General features: G+C 46.4%; 1 protein-coding gene across 2 annotated transcripts in view; it reads left to right on the forward strand.

Annotated features, from left to right (window-relative positions):
* Window positions 1-21,294, forward strand: part of atrnl1b (attractin-like 1b) — a 1,392,850-nt gene that overhangs the window by 194,566 nt on the left and 1,176,990 nt on the right. For both annotated transcript variants that reach the window (XM_072479459.1, XM_072479460.1), the window contains exon 7: window positions 769-862. In XM_072479459.1, the coding sequence (XP_072335560.1) occupies window positions 769-862 (94 nt within the window). The remainder of the gene's footprint in view (window positions 1-768; window positions 863-21,294) is intronic.

Raw genomic sequence — 21,294 nt, forward strand, 5'->3', positions numbered from 1 at the left:
GGAGCACAAGTAGGCTATTTGGTCCATCAAGTCCGCTCCACCATTTATTAAGATCATGACTGATCTGATATAATCCTCACCTCCACTTTCCTGCCTTATCCCCATAACCTTCGATTCCCTTGCTGATTAAAAATCTGTCTAACTCAGCGTTGAACATACTTAACAAGTATATTGAACATATTCAAACCTGAAATAGATCACTTCAGGGATCTATATGCCGTGTGGGCACATGATTGGGCAGGAGGCCAATGATCAGCCATGATCTTACTGAATGCCAAGTTTAAGCGACCATATGGCCCAATGCTACTTTATATGAACGCTTGTGCTTAATGCATTTGAGCACCATCTGGCAAGAAGCTTCTCTTTCATCCATTGTATAAATATCACATGTATTATAGTTTCAGCATTGGGCAACTAGAAAAGTTATCTATTACGGCAGATGGCATGTTGAGCTTCAAATTGTGCTGTTGGCAGCAGGTGCAGCATTATCACTGACGGTTAAAAAAAGAATTCTGCACCTGTGACCCGCGGGAAAGACTTGTAGTGAATTAAAACAGCCCACATTGGAAGCTGTGGAAAACACTGGTATTCTCCAACAGGCCAAATAAAGTTCATATGATAGTGCAAGTCTCACCGAGTTGAGCACAATGAGGCCGTTCGATTGCGCCCCTTGTATCTGAAAATGCATTAAAAACTAATAACTGTAATATTTGTCCATGGTATAGTTCACTATAGTTCCGGAAATTGACATATTTGATTTTATTTCAGATATGACTTGGAGAGCAGTGGTTGGACGGGTGTCCCCATAACAAGTGTTGCAAGACCACCTTCAAGATATGGACATTCTCTTACATTATATCAGGTAAGAATTAAACTGACTTCAGTTCTATTTTACTAACTTGGCTTCATAGTAAAACTCAGATACTCCAGAATTCAGAAAGGAGGTGATTCAAGTATTTTAAAAGATTTTTGTGTAACCTGGCGAATTGCAGGAGTAGACCATGGCTGACTGTAGAAGATCAGCCGTGTGGGCAGCATGGTAGCACAATGGTTAGCACAGTTGCTTCACAGCTCCAGGGTCTCGGGCTCGATTCCCGGCTCGGATCACTGTCTGTGCCGTGTCTGCGTGGGTTTCCTCTGGGTGCTCCGGTTTCTTCCCACAGTCCAAAGATGTGCAAGTTACGTGGATTGACCGTGATACATTGCCCTTAATGTCCAAAAACATTAGGTGTGGTTACTGGGTTACAGGGATAGGGTGGAGGCATGGGCTTAAGTAGGGTGTTCTTTCAAAAAGCCGGTGCAGACTCGATGGGCCAAATGGCATCCTTCTGCACTCTAAATTCTATTTATCTATCAAGATATCAAGAAAAAGAGATTCCGTTAAGATATTTTCTGACATGAAGGCATTGGAGGATTCAACGGGGCTGAGAGGAAGTTTGTTTTAACAGCTTCACATCATCCTGAACGCTGCCTCAACGAGAAACTGTCCAAACCCCCTGGACCTCGGGGTGAGTAACTGCCAGTTGTTAAAGACTGCCACCAGCATATACTGTGTAGTTTTGAGCAGCCTCAAATACAAAGCTTATCAATGTAATAGAAAAGAGGCATCAGAGGTTCAACAGGATATTATGAAGGATGAGGAGGCAGAGTAGCTGTGCTGCCCATTTCCTTTTTTTATTTGCAGTCGTTGAACTTCAATGCAGAGTAATCTGTCCTTGTTCTGCCCCTTTATATTTAGCTTAACTCATTGTATAATTTCATAGCTGCCCCCAATTCCACTGCCTCCTCGTTTGGCATCTTGTGCAAATTTTGGCAATTTGCATTACGTTTCTTATTCCCTGGAACACTGCATTCTACTGTTTCTACACCTCTGATATAACAACTACTTTCTACCTTTCAGCCAATACCTTATTGATCTCCAAGAGTTACCTTGAATCTGTAACATTTTCAGCTTACCCAATAGGTTTTCAGCTGGAACTTTGCAAAATGTCTCCTGGAGGTCTATACATAATCCGTTGCCCAGTTCACTTGTGGTACCGCGTTCTCGAAAATGGACAATGAAATGAATAGTTAGGGATTAAGTATGACAATCCAAGTTGATGGATAATTTATTAGTCAGATAATTAAATTTACAGCTATTAAGTGATTCCATTATTTTATGAGGGATTGAAGTAAGAATAATAGATCTTGTTGCCTGTGTAACAATTGTTACTTCCTTTGCATATGGGTACCATATTGACTTGTCTCCAGTCTCCCTCTCCAATATCAGTGGTACTTTGTTTCAGTCAATGTGCCAAGCATCTGTTGCTGATCATCATCAATGGTTGTTATTGAAAATGACCTTTCATGCTTTTTTGGGGCACATGTTACAGCTTTTATCCTCTATGTGCTTGATTATCTTGTTTCAGACTGACTGAAATTGTTACAAACATGGGGAGCTATCCTTCATGTTAGGATATGACATGGAAGTAAAACCAAGGAACTTCTGTACATCAGTACTCATATTATTGCTGGGTCACTGTCTGCGGAGTCTACACGTTCTTCCCATGTCTGCGTGGGTTTCCTCCGGGTGCTCTGGTTTCCTCCCACGGTCCAAAGACGTACAGGTTAGGTGGATTGGCCATGATAAATTGCCCTTAGTGACCAAAAAGGTTAGGAGGGGTTATTGGCTTTTGGGGATAGGATGGAAATGAGGGCTTAAGTGGGTTGGTGCAGACTCGATGGGCCAAATGGCCTCCTTCTGCACTGTATGTTCCATGTTCTATGATTATGTTCTATACTAACAGTACAATTTAATAGTATTGCTGACACCAAGCAAGCTTCACAAATCTTATTATGTAAATTCTGTGGGCTAGTGTTGCCTTCTGTCTTGTGAGAGTACCCTTTAAGAAATGGGTGTTTAAGAAATGTACCTTTAAGAAATGGAGCTGCTCATGTTACTGGAGTGATGTCAGAGCGTGGGTGGAGCTGAGCTCTTCTTCTGCTTTTTTAGTTTCAGCTTGAGAAAAGCTTGGGTGTGTCTGTGAACTGCTGTTGCTCTCTGCCATCCAAAAACTATCTATGGATCATTTGGTGAATTCAGAAGAAGTACAAATGTTTTCAGTCTTGAATGTAAACCCTGATGTGCTCCTGTTTGGAGGTTTGTTAAGTCTTTTGGATGTTAAAAAAAAAGCATACAGATTACTTAGTGTTGTATTCTTTCGGGGTGTATTTGATTTACTGGTTGCTAAGATGTTCACTGTTTGTTTTAGAAAGGTTAACTTGAGTTCATAGAATAAACATTGTTTTTTGTAAAAACCATTGGTCCATTTTCTGCTATACCATACCTTAGAGTGAGCCGTGTGCTCCCCATACCACAATCTATTAAAAGTTGTGGGTCAGGTGAACTCCATGATACACTTTGGGATTCTCTAAACCCTGGCCCATAACACTTCTAATTGTTAACAAATAGTAGAACTTTTATTTCATGACACTGATGTTGTTGTTCAGGACACAGCAGCCCACCTGTACGTGCTACATATCATATGACTGACTGGGAATTGCAGGCATTTCGACGAGTTTGTGGTGCAATACTTGTAGGGTTTGCTACTATAGATTAGTTTAAAAAAGAAACAGTATGTGCAATAGTGCTAAGTCTCAAATGTTAGTGTTAGTGTCAACTGGTACTTAAAGCTTTGTGCACCACACCGGCAGGATTTCAGTTATTTTAAAAGCCTTTTTGGAATTTTTAAGGAAGACTAAGTAAGGCCTATAGAGTAGGAACTGTTAGAGCAAAGCTCGCCCGTGAAATGAATAAAAGATGAAGCACTGGATTAGCAGGTTGTATATGCAGCATAAGAGTGTTGGATTATTATGAACAGTAAATGAAGGATAGCTTGGGCAGTTTATGCAATAGAGACGATATTACAACTAGACTGATTTGAGATCGAAAACTAACCGAGGAACTGATCCAGTGCATCAAAAGACCAATTGAACAAATTTCTGTGCCACATTTGCTAACTTGGCTGAAATCCGAGAGCGTGCTGGATCATGTTTATTGTAGATGTTACAGTGACAGTGGGGCAGGCTACCAACTGGCTTGCTGCTTTCCTTAAGGAAAAATTGTATTACAAACTTTCTGAACCCTTTGACGAAAACAAAAGACATTTGTCTGATGAACAGTGAGAAAGAAAGGGGAACCCAGTAACAGAAAAAAAAATGTAAGACCCTGGCTCACTGTGATTTTTAGGAGGTTACAAATATTTAAAGAAATAGTCATGGACAAAAGGTTAATCCTTTGTCTCTCACAGATCAAACTCATCGCTCCTGACTTTAGGTTGTACTTTCCGGATTAGGTTGTGTGGCATCATTATCTGAAATAATATCTGAACCCCTGTCCTATCAATAAAATTATTTAGATTTTGTTAAATAACTGTTATATCCTATTCGATCCTTAATTTTTTTATACTTTAAAGAGAGATGTCCTGTAAATTTTCTTTTCTGAGACAGGCTCAGTAACACTCTTTGTATTCCATAGCTCCATTAAAATTAGTGATTATCTCCCCAAAGTGGCACTTTTACAACATGGCACTTGTACATTGCAGAGTTATGACTCGTGAAAACGCTTGGAGGATAGGACTTTATGATCCGGTTTTTCTGCTGACAATCGATTCATCTAATATGGAATATTGATTTTCTTATTCCATAGATCTTTAGCATCATTTAAACTATTGCTGACATTGAATGAAAGTTAAGGTTCCAATACCAGTTTGAGGAGTAATCGTCTCCCTCTCCTGAACTCAGTTCATATCAACCCACCTAAATTAAAGTGTTACTCAGACTCCAACATCCCACCAAACAATTTGTAAAGTTTCTCTTGGATAGTTTCCCATTTCTCTTGAATAGATTTTTACCGCCTCTTGAAAAATACCTGATTTTAGTCTAGGAGAGGTGCCTTTAGTCTGTGAAAGATCATGTGGAAGATTGCATCAAAAATATCTTAAAGCACGAGTCCTTTGTGATTTTTCTCCTTTTTGACCTGGATTCACTTGAACAATATTACAAAGGGTGCATCCATTCCAAAAATAAAGACCTGGCGATGCAGGTTTTCGATGAATTGCTAGGTTTTTGGATTTTGCAAGCTGGTATCTTTGGAGTATTGGATGGTTTGCTACAGTAAATGCCACCTTAAGGGAAACTTATTATAATGAGTGGAGTACATTTAGGAAGGTTAGATTATCTTTTTATCAATTTCAGTCTATCGTAGTAAATCTTTTGGATATTTGTAAAGGAAAGTGTGCAAGGTAAGTTTGGGAAATCTCAACCCAATTCCAGGGGATGGAGGGTGGTACATGAAATCATTCAGGCCGGAACAATCACCAGGCAGGAATGTTCCTTTCCAGTCGGGGAACACTTCAGCAATTAAGGGCATTCAGCCTCTGATCTCCGGGTAAGCGTTCTCCAAGGCGGCCTTCAGGACGCGTGACAACGCAGAATCGCCGAGCAGAAACTTATAGCCAAGTTCCGCACACATGAGTGCGGCCTCAACCGGGACCTGGGATTCATGTCGCATCACATTCACCCCCCACCATCTGGCCTGGGCATACGAAACCCTACCAACTGTCCTGGCTTGAGACAATTCACACCTCTTTAACCTGGGGTTACCCCGATCTCTGGATCTGTAAAGACTTAATTACCTGCAAATGCTCGCATTCTTGCATCTTTGAATTTGTCTATACATATGTTTCTGGGACATACCTCTTCATTCACCTGAGGAAGGAGCAGTGCTCCGAAAGCTAGTGTTTGAAACAAACCTGTTGGACTTTAACCTGGTGTTGTAAGACTTCTTACTGTGCTCACCCCAGTCCAACGCCGGCATCTCCACATCAGGAAGAATTATTGTTATGGAAAATTGAAGAATCAGATCTTAGTGCCTTCCTTCTGAGGATGGGGCTAAGATGCGCTGCAGGTATTTCCCCTGTTCTAATACTTAAAACATGTTTGGTTTGTAAATTAGGGACCTTTCTTGAATAGCGCTGCCATCATTTTTGTTTCAGTGAGGTTCCTGCACATGCTCAATCTTTTAAAAATAATCCATTGCTTTCCTCCCATCTGCTTGTAGTTTCCCTCCCAAACCCTTGCTGCTTCTCCTCACCGCCCACATGAGGGCCCGGGAGAGGGAGAGAATGAGAGGGGCTGTGAATGGGTGGATGGGAACAGGACACATAACATTAAGCAGCAAGCAGGATTGTGGGGAGTGAGATACTGGCAGAAAGTGGCAGGTGGGAGAAGTCGTAAGCAGGAAGGTGAGGAGAAGCACAGAGCTGGAGGCGGGAAGCAGTGAAGTTGCAGGTAAGTGGTAAGACTTGATAAGTGTATTTTTGGGCCCGTTAAGTTCAAGGCAGTCAATAGATTCTTTTTTAAAAAAATATATATTTATTAAAGTTTTTCAACAAAACAATTTTTTTCCCCTTACAAACAATAAACCCCCCCCCCCTGTAATAAAATAACACAAAATCACCCTGAGCAAGGTATATACATGGTAAGATGATATATTTACATAGCTTTATACACTGGCTCTTGCCCATTCATGCCAGTTTCCCCCACCCTCCATGTTATCCCCCGCTCCTCCGTCCCCTCAAGCGATCTCTCGTTCCCCCCCCCCCCCCCCCCCAGGGTTGCTGCTGCTGCTGACCGACCTTCCTCTAACGCTCCGCAAGGTAGTCTAGGGACGGTTGCCACCGCCTGTAGAACCCCTGCGCAGACCCCCTTAAGGCAAACCTAATCCTCTCCAACTTTATGAACCCAGCCATGTCGTTTGTCCAGGCCTCCATGCTAGGCGGCTTCGCCTCCTTCCACATTAGCAAGATCCTTCGCCGGGCTACCAGGGACGCAAAGGCCAGAATGCCGGCCTCTTTCGCCTCCTGCACTCCCGGCTCGTCCACTACTCCAAATATTGCTAGCCCCCAGCTTGGCTTGACCCGGACTTTCACCACCTGAGATAATGCTTCCGCCACTCCTCTCCAGAACCCCTCCAGTGCCGGACATGTCCAGAACATGTGGACATGGTTCGCCGGGCCCCCTGAACATCTTCCGCATCTGTCCTCTACCCCAAAGAACCTACTCAACCTCGCCCCCGTCAGGTGCGCTCTGTGAACCACCTTAAATTGTATCAGGCTGAGCCTGGCACATGAGGAGGAGGAATTAACCCTATCCAGGGCGTCAGCCTACAAACCTTCCTCGATCTCCTCCCCCAGCTCCTCCTCGCATTTACCCTTCAACTCTTCTGCTAGCGCTTCCCCCTCTTCTTTCATCTCTTGGTGTATTGCCGAAACCTTGCCCTCCCCGACCCATACACCCGAAATCACCCTGTCTTGAATTTCCTGTGTCGGGAGCAGCGGGAATTCCCTGACCTGTCGCCTCACAAAGGCCCTCACCTGCATATATCTGAATGCATTTCCCGGGGGTAGCTCAAACCTCTCCTCTAGTGCCCCTAGGCTCGCAAATGTCCCGTCGATGAACAGGTCCCCCATTCTTCTAATCCCCGCCCGGTGCCAGCCCTGGAACCCCCCGTCCATCTTCCCCGGGACAAACCGGTGGTTACCCCTGATCGGGGACCACACCGAGGCTCCCACTGCACCCCTATGCCGTCTCCACTGGCCCCAGATCCTTAACGTTGCCGCCACCACCGGGCTCGTGGTGTACTTTGATGGCGAGAGCGGCAGCGGTGCCGTCACCAGCGCCCCCAAGCTCGTTCCTTTGCAGGACGCCATCTCCATCCTCTTCCATGCCGCCCCCTCTCCCTCCATAACCCACTTACGGATCATCGCCACGTTTGCTGCCCAGTAGTAGCTCCCTAGGTTTGGCAGCGCCAGCCCTCCTCGGTCCCTACTGCACTCCAGGAACCCTCTCCTTACCCTCGGGGTTTTGTTCGGCCACACAAACCCCATAATATTCCTACCTACTCTCTTGAAAAAGCCTTTGGTAATCACAATGGGGAGGCACTGGTACACAAACAAAAACCTCGGAAGGACCACCATTTTTACCGACTGCACTCTACCCGCCAACGAGAGCGGCAACATGTCCCATCTTTTGAAGTCCGCCTCCATTTGGTCCACCAACCTCGTCAGATTCAATTTGTGTAGGGCCCCCCAGCTCCTGGCTATCTGGATCCCTAGATACCGAAAACTCCCCTCCGCCCTCCTCAGCGGTCGGTCCCCTATCCCCCTTGGTCCCCCGCCTGTAGTACAAAAAGCTCGCTCTTCCCTACATTGAGCTTATAGCCCGAGAACTCCCCAAACTCCCTCAAAGTCTGCATGACCTCCACCATCCCCTCCATTGGGTCCGCCACGTACAGCAACAGGTCATCCGCATATAGCGACACCCGATTCTTTTCTCCCCCGCGGACCACCCCCCTCCATTTATTAGACTCCCTCAGTGATATGGCCAAGGGTTCGGTCGCCAATGCAAACAACAGGGGGGACAGAGGGCACCCCTGCCTCGTTCCTCGGTACAGCTGAAAGTACTCCGACCTCCGCCGGTTGGTCACCACACTTGCCACAGGGGCGCTGTAAAGGAGCTTAACCCAGCTAATAAACCCTCCCCCGAACCCAAACCTACGCAACACCTCCCAGAGGTACTTCCACTCTACTCGGTCAAAGGCCTTTTCCGCGTCCATGGCTGCCACTATCTCCGCCTCTCCCTCCTCCGATGGCATCATTATCACCTTTAAGAGCCGCCGCACATTCGTATTTAATTGCCTGTCCTTTACAAATCCCGTCTGGTCCTCATGTATCACCCCCAGGACACAGTCCTCAATCCTCGTGGCCAGCACTTTTGCCAATAGCTTAGCGTCCACATTAAGGAGCGAAATCGGCCTGTACGATCCACATTGCAGTGGGTCCTTGTCTCGCTTCAGAATCAAGGAAATTGTCGCCTCCGACATTGTCGGGGGCAGGGTCCCCTCCTCTCTTGCCTTGTTAAAGGTCCTCACTAGTAGCGGGGCCAACAGGTCCGCATACTTTCTATAGAACTCCACCGGGAACCCGTCCGGCCCCGGGGCCTTCCCCGCCGGCATGCTCCCCAAACCCTTACTCAGCTCCTCCAACCCGATTGGTGCCCCCAAACCAGCCACCTCTTGCTCCTCCACCCTCGGGAACTGCAGTTGGTCCAGGAATCTTCTCATCCCCTCTTCCCCCCCTGGGGGCTGGGATCTGTACAGCTCTTCGTAGAAGGCCTTGAATACCTTGTTTATTTCCGTTGCACTCTGGGCCATGGCTCCCCCACCATCTTTGACTCCCCCTATTTCCCTCGCCGCCGCCCTCTTACGGAGCTGGTGTGCCAGCATCCGGCTGGCCTATTCCCCGTACTCGTAGGTCGCCCCCTGTGCCTTCCTCCACTGTGCCTCCGCCTTCCCCGTGGTCAACAGGTCAAACTCCGTCTGGAGCCGTCGTCTTTCCCCAAGTAATCTTTCCTCCAGGGCCTCTGCGTATCTCCTGTCCACTCGCAAAATCTCCCCCACTAACCTCTCCCTTTCCCTGCCCTCTGTCTTCTCCCTATGAGCCCTGATAGAGATTAGCTCTCCCCTGATCACCGCCTTCAACGCCTCCCATACCACCCCCACTCGCACCTCCCCGTTGTCGTTGGCCTCCAGGTACCTTTCAATACACCCCCTTACCTTTACCTTCCCACACACCACCTCATCTGCCAGCAGTCCCACATCCAACTGCCACAGCGGGTGTTGGTCCCTCTCCTCTCCCAGCCCCACTTCCACCAAGTGCGGGGCAGTCAATAGATTCTTAATGCAAGAATTATAGGTAAGAAACATAACTCCCCTGATTACATGTTTTCTTTTGGAAAATTATTTTTGTTTCTCATGTTTTTTTAAGAATATGTTAAGTGCTAAATGAAGGATAGCTTGGGAAAACTGACGGGAACTTTATTCAGTTTGCATGGCTTTAGAAGCAACTAATAAGAAGTGTTTGAAATGGAAATAGTACAGTATTGCCTCAAGTTAACATCTACTGCGAGATGCATGCAAGGATTAAAAATTGAGAAGGCTGGATCAAGAAATGTTTTGAATTGATCAACAACGTCAGCAGCTAGTCATGTGTCAATAGCTTAAAACTCCAATTTCCAAATTAATCCTTATTCTAATTTTTATTGTTTTACTGTTTGAAAATCTGTTCCAATAAATCTAACACATGCAATAGGATTTGCTTCAGAATACTTGACACATATTACCACCAGAAGGCAGTAAAGAGCTATGCATGCAAGATTTCACAGAGAGACTTTCAGAAGATCGTGTAACTTCAAAAAAAGACAGTTGATTGTGGGTTTTTGATAGTCTTGCATCAGGTGACAAAAAATTATATTCTTCCTGTTTTTAACCTTCTTCTGGAGCATAGAGAATATATTGTGCTGCATTGTAATTTGTTGCTATCCAGGGTGATCCAATTTTTTCTCCTTTATATTAAAGCTCGTTGTCAAATAGCTTACTTGTGTTTCCATTTTCAAAAAATATCCCACCACACCTATTCTGAGGTACGTTTTGAGGTTTGTTTGTGGGTTTTGTATGTCCTTCCTCCTGATCCAGAGAAAGCCTGCTGCTCCCTCTTCTCCCAGTTGAAAGATAACTTAGGTTATCAGCCGGGCATGTAACCTAGATGAACTCAGATGTCATTTGTTTCCCCAAATATCCTGGTTCTAAGTATTTGAAGAATGTTCCAGTTTTACCACGGTTAATAAAATATAATTTGTTTTTGTTTTTTGAATAGTTTTGTGCTATTCTAAGAATAAATAGGAACTTGACAAAGCTTTGTTTTTAACTAAAATGATCAAATAAACCATTCAAATCTTGGCCACTGAAATCCTCGATATCATTACAGAAATAAGTAAACACAGCATTTTTTATGTATAATTTCTTTAGCACACAAATAAGCCATTTAACCCAACTGGTCTATGTCATGTAGTAGACTGGAATGACATGGTGGTGACGACGAATCCAAGTTAAGGCGTTGCACTTTTTTTGAAAAGGGCTTTGATGAATCATTGAATCCCTGTGGTGCAGAAGGAGGCTATCCAGCCAATGGAGCCTGCACCGGCCCTGGAAAGAGCACCCACGTAAGCCCATGCCTCCATCTTATCCCCGTAACCCAGTAACCCCACCTACCCTATTGGACACGAAGGGATAATTTAGCATGGCCAATCCACCTAACCTGTACATCTTAGGACTGCGGGAGGAAACCGGGGTACCTGGAGGAAACCCACGCAGACACGGGTAGAAAATGCAAACTCCCTATAGACAGTCACCCGAGGCCGGAATTGAACCCGGATCCCTGGAGCGGTGAGGGGCAGTGCTAACTACTGTGCCACCGTGACATCCAATATGTAAAACGGACATTGAAAGGCATACTGATAGTGATACTGAATAATATTTTTAGATTTGTGTTGAAATTGGCTGTTTCAATCATTTCCTTCTTGTTTGTTCCAATAAGGAAGTAAACAGATTGTTGTAGCCACATCAGCACATTTGTAGTGTGACTCAAGATTGTTGTCCTGCTCAGCCTTTTACGAGCTAGGTTGAGGCAATGTTTGATAGTAGCTCATAATTACATATCTTGGGAATTATCAATTAATGCAAGGTTTCATCATGAAAATGTTTGTTAGTTAGGATTCCTTATTTCTCTTGCGACTGCCTCATTTGCACCCTAACCCTTTTTGTTTTCCCTGCATGCTCTTATTCTGAGAATTTTGGTTATTGCCTCACTTCTTCTAGCTTTTTGTTCATGGGGTTTGAGGATCTTGAACCACTGCAGCCCATTTATTGTGTACTGTTAGGAGAGGAGTTCCATTGTTTTGATGCAGCAACAATAATGGAAAGACAATGTTGTTCCAATTTAGCATGTTATGTCCTGGAGGGAGAACTTGCAGTTGGTGATGTTCCCATGCGTTTGCAGCCTTTGTCCTTCCTGGTGGTACAGTTGTGGATTTGTAATAGCTGTTGAGCTATCTTCTGACTTTCAGTGTAGGCAACTATGAATTCAGTAAAAAAATTTTAATGCACATTTTAAATTCCTGGTCGTAAGTTAAACTAATCAAAGGCCAAATGATTTGATAATTTAACAGGTGAACAATTTTATCAAAGCGCACCAACACAACTTAGGTTCTTTAGTGAGAAGGAAAGTGATAGAAACAAAATTCCATGCTGATTCATAAATCAAAGAATTGAAGAAAAATTAGCGTTTTTCATGTCATCATAGAAGTTACAACCGAAAAGTATGCCAATGGGCCTATTACATCTGTACTGATGTTAGATCTTCAATTGTAGGTAAATGCATTTTTCATACCTTTTTGTCATTTTGGACAGATTAAGAAAATAATGACATTACAGAGCTGTGAAAGACATGTGATCTATAGTGTCAAATTATTGAAATTTTAGACATAATATAAAGGACTATAGAAAACAAATCTCGAATATCTTGCTATATTGAAAACTGTGCCTAATAAAAAAAACTCACTGATTCCTAAAGATGGTGAGGTGACTGCAGAAAATATACGCTGACACGGGCCAAACTTTGGTCTAGGCCAGTGTTTTTCAAACTTTTTTTCCCGGGACAAAGTTTTATCAAGCGGCTGGTCTTCAAGACCTATGGTGGCCGAACTTTGCGGGCAACTTCATGACCCACACTGGCCGACCTTTTCTTGATAGATAGATAGATAGAATTTACAGTGCAGAAGGAGGCCATTCAGCCCATTGAGTCTGCACCGGTCCTTGGAAAGAACACCCTACTTAAGCCCACGCCTCCACCCTATCCCTGTAACCCAGTAACCCCATCTAACCTTTTTGGACACTAAGGGCAATTTATCATGGTCAATCCACCTAACGTGCACATCTGTGGGAAGAAACCGGAGGAAACCACGGCAAGAACATGAAGACTCCGCACAGACAGTGACTCAAGCCGGGAATCGAACCTGGGACCCTGGAGCTGTGATGCAACTGTGATAACCACTGTGCTACCGTGCTGCCCACACGGCTGATCTTCTACAGTCAGCCATGGACTACTCCTGCAATTCGCCAGGCTACACAAAAATTAAAAAAATACTTGAATTACCTCCTGTCTGAATTCTGGAGTATCTGAGTTTTACTGTGAAGTCAAATTAGCAAAATAGAATGTGAGACACCATTTTTGTTTATCTTTAATGTGTCAGGTGAACATGTTTGGTCCTCATGATCTCATCCAATTAGGTTCACAGGAGGAGAGGGAAATACGCATATCAGGTACAAAGCTCAGCTGGTTCCATTGTGGCCATCTTCATCTTTGTCGTAGCAGTGTGGGGAACATGTAGTAGTTTTGTCTTTGTACTTGCACTTGCCAAACTTTCAATGACTTTTGGAAAGCATCTATTTCTTCACAGTGCCAAAAGCAATCTGAGGTTCAGTTTGTTTAGAATCGAAAAGCTATCTGCAAGGTAAGACATAGGCCGCGATTTAACGGAAAGTGTCATTTTGAGCGTGATTGGGTGTTGCTCGACAGCTGCTTTGGCTCGTATTTAATGGCACTTAGTGTCGAAAAAGAGCCCCCACGAGCTTCTCGCCATTATCGGCTGCCTTGTTGTCTGGTTGGCCAGACTCGCACCTCGGCTTCTCGCTGTTAACATGGGGAGCTGCTCTGAACTGCTCCCTCACCACTTGCTCCAGTCAACACACAAGCATTGCAGTGCGCAGAACTGCTCCTCGCTTTGGGGATGCCGACCTGGACAGGCATCTCAACACCGCCAAAGTGAAATGGGATATCCTGTTCCCCCGAGGGGGTCGGAGGGCCAACAGCAGGGTCACCAATGTCATCTGGGAGGCAGTGGCAGCGGCTCACAGTGCGGGCAGCATGACACAGAGGATCCCTGTCCAGTGTAGGACGAAGATAAACTGCATCCACTGAGTTGCAAAGATGTGTTACAACCTCTCTCCTGATCGGTTGCGCCTGCCACCGCTCAAATTCCCAACCCCCCGCCCCCACAAATCACTGGCTGACATCTCGCACCCTCCCCACATCCGACCTTTGTGCTTGTTCCAGAGAACCCCCTGGTATCCAGCAGCACAACCTCTTCATGTCAAAATGCGGTGCCCACACATGCCATCTGCTATAGACCCCCAATCCATCCAGCACGTAGTTCACAAAGCCCTCTTTTTGTCCCTGGAGGAGAATTTAGGACATAATAAGCAGGAAAGGGCCAAGATGGGGGCAGAGTACCAGAGATTCGAGTCTGGAGATCGCGGGGTTGATAGAGGAGAGAGAAATCACCGATAGCGAGGTTAGCCTGTGCCGCAGAGGTGAGGATCAACTGCCCCTTCACCCAGCTGACCTGCCTCAAGTGAGTTCTTCATGTCAGACAAAATTATCCTTCCCTCTCGCTGACCACATGTCCATTGTCTAACGGAATTACCATCTGATCAGGCCGGGCTTACTGGAGCCGACCCCTCCCCCCCCAAAACCACTTAAGAGAACGCCTTGGGGGAGAGCTCTGAGGAGCTATTGTCCCCACCTTTCAGCAGCGCAGAGTCACACACCTCGGTGGGTGACATTAGCGGACAGGCTTCTGGGCACAATCTGGTGAGCACCATACAGTTGCTGATGCACATCAGGTAGAGGCAGGAACATCCATCACAGCCAGAAGTCGCTAATGTGAATGAAATGAATGCAAATGAGGGTTAATGATATCCTTGCCATTTTTGGACTTGATCTGGAACACGCCATCGGGAGTGGACCAGTTAGATTACAAACTGATTTGCGCCAGATGCGAATCTCGATTTTGGCCTTTCCCGCTATTTAACCGGCACACCCAGATCTGTGCTGGGTGCAACGTAGTGGGTAAATCACGGCCATAGTTAGCATCCAAGTTTCATCACCAAACAAATCAGCAAGGTGGGACGATTTCTCAAGGAGGAAAGCATGGATTTCACACCTCAGTTTGTAAACTCTGACAAGCACCCGAACCCATGACAGCTAACGTAACTCTGTGTGGAACCATAAATGTGTATGCCCGGCCCCCATATCGGAACACAGAGCCTCAATAAACCTGGCATTGAATGATGAAACACACAACTTTCAACGCCACTACAAGATCAGATGGAATTCCTTTCGATGCCAATGCCCCATGGCGAATAAAACAATAATTCCACATAATGTCCTGACCAGCTGCCTCCTTAATCCTTATTATAACCCTGCCTTCCCCATTCATGTTGGCTGTCCCACCGCTTGTATTCCTCTGCAATGAACCCAGTCAAGCCTGCACTTTTCAACCAAGTAACTATTTAATGCTTCAAAAATCCACAGGCCAGTCATGCTGGTTGGTAATGTCAGGCAGCATAGTAAATCCTCAACAAATTCATTGTGTCAAACGTATTTAACATAAACTAGCAAGGTTGGACAATCTGAAACATCTGCATCCAGTTGTATTGAGAACTTCCGTGCTGACTTTAAACAAGAAATAAGCTGTGCTTGTAAATTCTTAGCAATAACACAAATTTGGCAAGCACTGTGTCACCACTAACTGGGATGCATTTCAGTTTCTCAGCTGATCTCTCATCTTGGACCGTATGTGTCTAATGTTGCAGGGAGAATTAATCTCCCCGCTATAGCGTGGAGCATTTTCTCTTTCGCTTCACAGTAAACTACCATGTAAGAGGCTAGTTGTGCTTTGTCATTCAATGTTAAATTTTGACTAAGGACTTCTGTTGATCATTTAAGTTCTCGTTGCATCCTTTGAAAAAAATCAAGAGGTTTGACCTCGAACTTGCCAGGCTTAGTCTTCAAATGCCTTTGTAGTCTTGAGGGTTTTAAGCTCCCATTTGCCAGTACATTCCTGCATATAACACACATGGGCTTTGTATCTTGATTTGCATTGGCACAATTAACAAAGTCATACCTAAAGAAGTTATCTTTAAACTGCTTTGTTCCTGATTTCAGTCTTTTTCTTTGTTGGCTGTTTACCAGAGGCCCTGAAGCTCTGTACAGAGCTAACACTGGCATTTATTTTTCCTTCTGTGGACTCTCCTGAACAGAGTTCTTCAGTTTCATATTGTGAGGTCCTGGCCAAGAGGTACACTGCCTTTTTGTATCTCTGGCCCTCTCTTCCTGCCAACAAAACGATCCATCTTCAGTTCTTCACACCATGTTGCTCACAGCTAGAAAATGGAGGAAGCACTCCTCCATGATTTCTCGCCAAAGGCATGGATGGATAGGGCGCATGGCGTCAGTGTACCGGCTGAGCACCTGCTCTCTGCTGCCGCTTCTGGCCGGAAGACTGCATTGTTCCATTTAAAAGCTGGTTGTGCCCGGCATTCTCAATTTACAAGCCAGTTGCTGCCAGCATTCTCAGTTTACAAGCTGGCCACGGCCGTTGGGCCCTTCTCCCACGATCAGGAACGCCACGATCGATAGCTTTGTGACCCTTCTGACACCCGCCTGCAACCCGATCGGCACTTTGAAAAACCCTGGTCTAGGCAAGTGCACTGCCATTGGCTTTGATTGATTAGTGATCCCATATCCTGTGTTTTTCTTTTTAAAAACAAATACACGGATATCCTTATTTTGTAACTGCTGCATATAGTATGTACATTGATATTGTTTGGCAATATTTGGAAATCTGGATACAGAATCCTCTTTGCCTATAATCGTTTGTGAATGAAGTAAATATATAGTTTGCTGATTGTATGTCTCTGAGAGAGACATTACATTCGAGAAAAGTACTTAAAGGCTCTCTTCATTTATATTTCCATAGATGATTAATCCATAGACCTGTCATCTGAAATTGCAAACAAGAGGTGACATTGGTTTTTTGCAGTAAATGAAAGAGGCTGGCCGTGATTGTAAATACTAAGGCTGTTGAAGAGACTGCTGCTGGAGGACTTTCATACCTTTTTGGCAGGATCTGTCTCTGTACCATTTAGGGATTACCCCATATGAGCCAGAAACGTTAGTGATCAATCACAATGGACTTGTGTTGATCTTCTGTCATCTCCGTCGCACATACTTTCTACAGCTCTTGGATATTGTAATTTACAGTTCCATTGAGCTTGGTAAAGACCAGGGGCAGGATTCCCCTTTCTGGTGACTAAGACCCCACGCCGGCGGGAAAACTGGCGGGAACCACTCCGGCGTCAACAGATCCAGAAAGTGCGGAATTCTCCGCACTTCCGAGGGCGGAGGGGTTGATGCCGCGGCAGCCGGCGCTGAAGGGACTGTGCGAGTTAGCGCATGCGTCAAAGGGCCAGCGTGACCTCGCGCATGCGCGGAACCACCGGCGTGGATCCGCGCATGCGCAGACCGGCTGCCGTATTCTGCTGCGTGCGCAGGGGGTTGTCTTCTCTGCACCGGCCATGGCGCAGCCCAACAGTGGCCGGTGCGCTAGGAAGGAGTGCCCCCACGGCACAGGCCCGCCCGCAGATCGGTGGGCCCCGATCGCGAGCCAGGCCACCGTGGGGGCCCTCCGGGGTCGGATTCCTCCGCACCCCCCCCGAGGACCGCCCCAGCCAACTTACCTGCCAGGTCCCGCCGTGTGGGACCATGTCTAACCCATGCTGGTGAGACTGGCCAAAAACGGACGGCTGGAGAATACGGCAGCCGGCATCGGGGCGTGATTCGCGCCGCCCCCCGGGATTCTCCGACCCGGCGGGGGGTCGGAGAATCCCGCAAGTAAGATGTTTTTTTTGTGCGCTCGGTCAGCTTTTTTCAAAGTGTATCCAATGGGTCAGAGAAAAGTCGTATAAAATATACTTCATCCTTAAAAGCGTTTGTGTAATTTTTTACTTTAATTCATAATGCTTTATAGGACATTTCTAAAAATCCTGTTGTTTCTTTGACATTTTGCATTTGCTTTAATTTAAAAAATAATTTATAGAGTTAACTGCACTCTACCTTGACACCTTTTGAAATATAGGGATGTTTGAATGTGACTGTACTTCCAGATTCCTCCTCCTTGTAAGTGATGGTTTTAATTTGTGAGTGATAATTATTTAGCGCAGTATGTTTACTCTGTGACCATAAAGTGCAAACAAAGCACAATGTTACTAAAAGCACCCTTGCTGCCTAGTGTTATTTTCCAACAGATATTAAGTTGGCTGCTTAATTACTTAAGAATATAAATAACGCTCTATAATTTTAGGCACTAGTCCATCACAGTACTGAGCAGTAATGAAGTCAAGAAAGTAGCAGTATAGACACCAAAAAGTAGCGTTATAGATTACTTTGAGGTGATTGTGCAGGTCACAACATAAAGCAGTGTGAGACCAGTTTATTTCAAAACTTGAACAGAATACTTAAAGCACCCTCACTTCTTTGTAACAAGACTTTTAACACCATATACATGAAAAGCAAAATGCTTATTCATTAATCAAAAAAACATATAATTGAGTCTAATAATCTACATGGGCTTGTATTAATTTAAACTCTTTGAGTTTAAATTTCCATGGGGGTTACAAAACCGATAGGAGTTCTCCTCCTTGTTTGCAGAAACGTTGGAACTCTGGAGAAACTGCGTACATCGTGTTTACTGATGTTCTCCAGTGTTTCTGTAGCTTGTTTAATGCAGGATCAGGAGAATTGCGATGGAGATTTGGGCCGTTTGATTGGATTTTGAATGAAAAATGATTATTTGGCCCATCAAATAAACTCTCATCAATCATTCATTACTCTGAAAAATCTCCTTTAATCCACTCTTAAGATCAACACATCCATCAAACATTTATTATTCCACTCTTATCAAAGTTTTCTGTCATAAATATCCAAGGTAGCAACAGCTCGGTTATCATTGTTACTGATTAATTTGATGATCTCTCTACTTTCCTTTTGTAACATTTCACATTATCAATGGTCCCTGTAAAGAAAAAGAAAGCTGTTTCTGCAACATCAAAACTAAACCTATCATACATTAGAAAAGGATATGTGGTGGATGTATTCACCATAATGTATCCACCTAATGTAACCTATGACCTGGAAGTGGTGATACGAGCTGATTCCAGGTACTGTACTGTAGCCCCGGTGGGCTCCGCCCTCACCGGGGCCATATATAACCCGGCCACCTGCGGGTGGCACTCATCTGCACAACCGACTCTGGCTAGGCAAGTTCACGACTAATAAAGCCTTATGTTCACTCGCTCTCTTGGTGGATTGAAGGTATATCAATTTATTAGTCGTCGACAGCACCATGGAAGCCGCTCTCAAGCCAGACAGGCTCGAACTCGACGCCCACGCGTTCGAAGCCAAGGAAATATTTGAAAATGAAATGAAAATCGCTTATTGTCACAAGTAGGCTTCAAATGAAGTTACTGTGAAAAGCCCCTAGTCGCCACAATCCGGCGCCTGTTCGGGGAGGCTGGTACGGGAATTGAACCGTTCTGCTGGCTGCCTTGGTCTGCTTTCAAAGCCAGCGATTTAGCTCTGTGCTAAACCAGCCCCAGAACATTGGCTTTGATGCTTCGAGGCCTACATCGACTCCTCCACACGACTCCCTCGGAGACCCTCAAACTGCGACTTCTCCACGCTCGGGTGAGCCATTGAATCCGGTAATGATTGAGAAAGCGGCCACGTACGAGGAGGTGGTCGCAACCCTCAAGGCGCACTTCGTGAAGTCCATAAACGAGGTGTTCGCTGGACACCTCCGCACTACTCGCCGTCAACGCGCCGGAGAATCGCTGGACGAATATCTGGAAACCATGACTCTACTCGCGAGGAACTGCAGCTATCGAGATGTGACAGCGGAGGAGCATATGCACTCACAGATCCAGGACACCGACGTGGTGGGGGTCCGCCGAACTATATCAGGCAGCGCCTGCTGGAAAACGGGACCTCTGACCTGCGGGACACGGTAAAGCTAGCTACCTCGCTAGAGGTGGCCTACCAGAAGCTTAGCGCGTTCCCCGCGGGCCCGGCGAACCCCTCGTGGACACTATCGTCACGGCCCCCGTTGGACCCGCCTATGTCGCTGGCTACTTCTGCGGCCAGGGCCAACACCCCCGGAAGCGTTGCCCAGCCCGCTCAGCGACGTGCAGGGACTGCAGGAAAAAGGGGCACTACGCAAGAGTCTATCTGGGCCGACCTAAGGCCCAGAAATCGAAAACGCACCAGACCTGACCTATGGACTCACAGCCCCATAGACCCCGCAATGTGGCTGCATGCCTGCCCGGAACTCCCCCTCCAGATGCGTCATCGGCATCGTGCGAATCGTGGGGGCCGCCATCTTGGCCGCCAGCCCCAACACCGACACATGCAACTCACGGGGGCCGCCATCTTGGACGCCGGCCCATGGTACCGACCGACACGTGCGACCGATGGGGGCGGCCATCTTGGTCGCCATCTTCGATCCCGTCCGACACGTGCGACACATGGGGCCCCCATCTTGTGACTCCACCGACCACGCAGGCTACCCGCAGCTGGGCGCGGTGACCCTCGACCAGTCGTAGCCGAAACCGCAAAAGAACTCCATGATGGTCGTCCGGGTCAACGGGCACGAAACCCCCTGCCTCTTCGACCCCGGGAGCACGGAGAGCTTTGTCCACCCCGACACGGTAAGGCGCTGCTCCCTCCACACCTACCCTGCCTCACAAACAATCTCCCTTGCCTCCGGGTCTCATTCGGTCCAGATCTGGGGGTACTGTATCGCCAATCACGCGATGCAGGGCGTGGAGTATACTTTAAGCTCTACGTCCTCCCCCACCTCTGCGCCCCCCTACTGCTCGGATTGGATTTTCAGTGTAATCACCGAAGCCTGACCCTACAGTTAGGCGGACCCTTGCTCACAGTATGCAGCCTCGCGACCCTCAAGGTCTCTCCCCCTTCACTCTTTACGAATCTCACTCCTGACTGTAAGCCCATTTCCACCAGGAGCAGGCGGTACAGCTCGCTAGACATGATATTTATCAAGCCGGAGACCCAACGACTGTTGAGTGAAGGGATCATAGAGGCCAGCAACAGCCCCTGGAGAGCGCAAGTGGTGGTCTTCCGGACCGGGGAAAAGAACCGGATGGTTGTGGACTACAGCCAGAAAATTAACCGGTTCACGCAACTGGATGCGTACCTGCTCCCTGCATAGCGGAGATGGTCAACCAGATCGCGCAGTACCGTGTGTTCTCCATGGTCGATCTGAAGTCGGCCTACCACCAGCTCCCAATCCGCCCGGAAGAGCGGCACTACACTGCCTTTGAAGCAGCCGGCTGACTCTTCCACTTCCTCAGAGTTCCCTTCGGAGTCACTAATGGGGTCTCGGACTTCCAGAGAACGATGGACCGAATGGTGGACCAGTACGGTTTGCGGGCGACAT

This window comes from Scyliorhinus torazame, chromosome 16, assembly GCF_047496885.1.
Source record: "Scyliorhinus torazame isolate Kashiwa2021f chromosome 16, sScyTor2.1, whole genome shotgun sequence".
In the NCBI taxonomy this organism is placed as follows: Eukaryota; Metazoa; Chordata; class Chondrichthyes; order Carcharhiniformes; family Scyliorhinidae; genus Scyliorhinus; species Scyliorhinus torazame.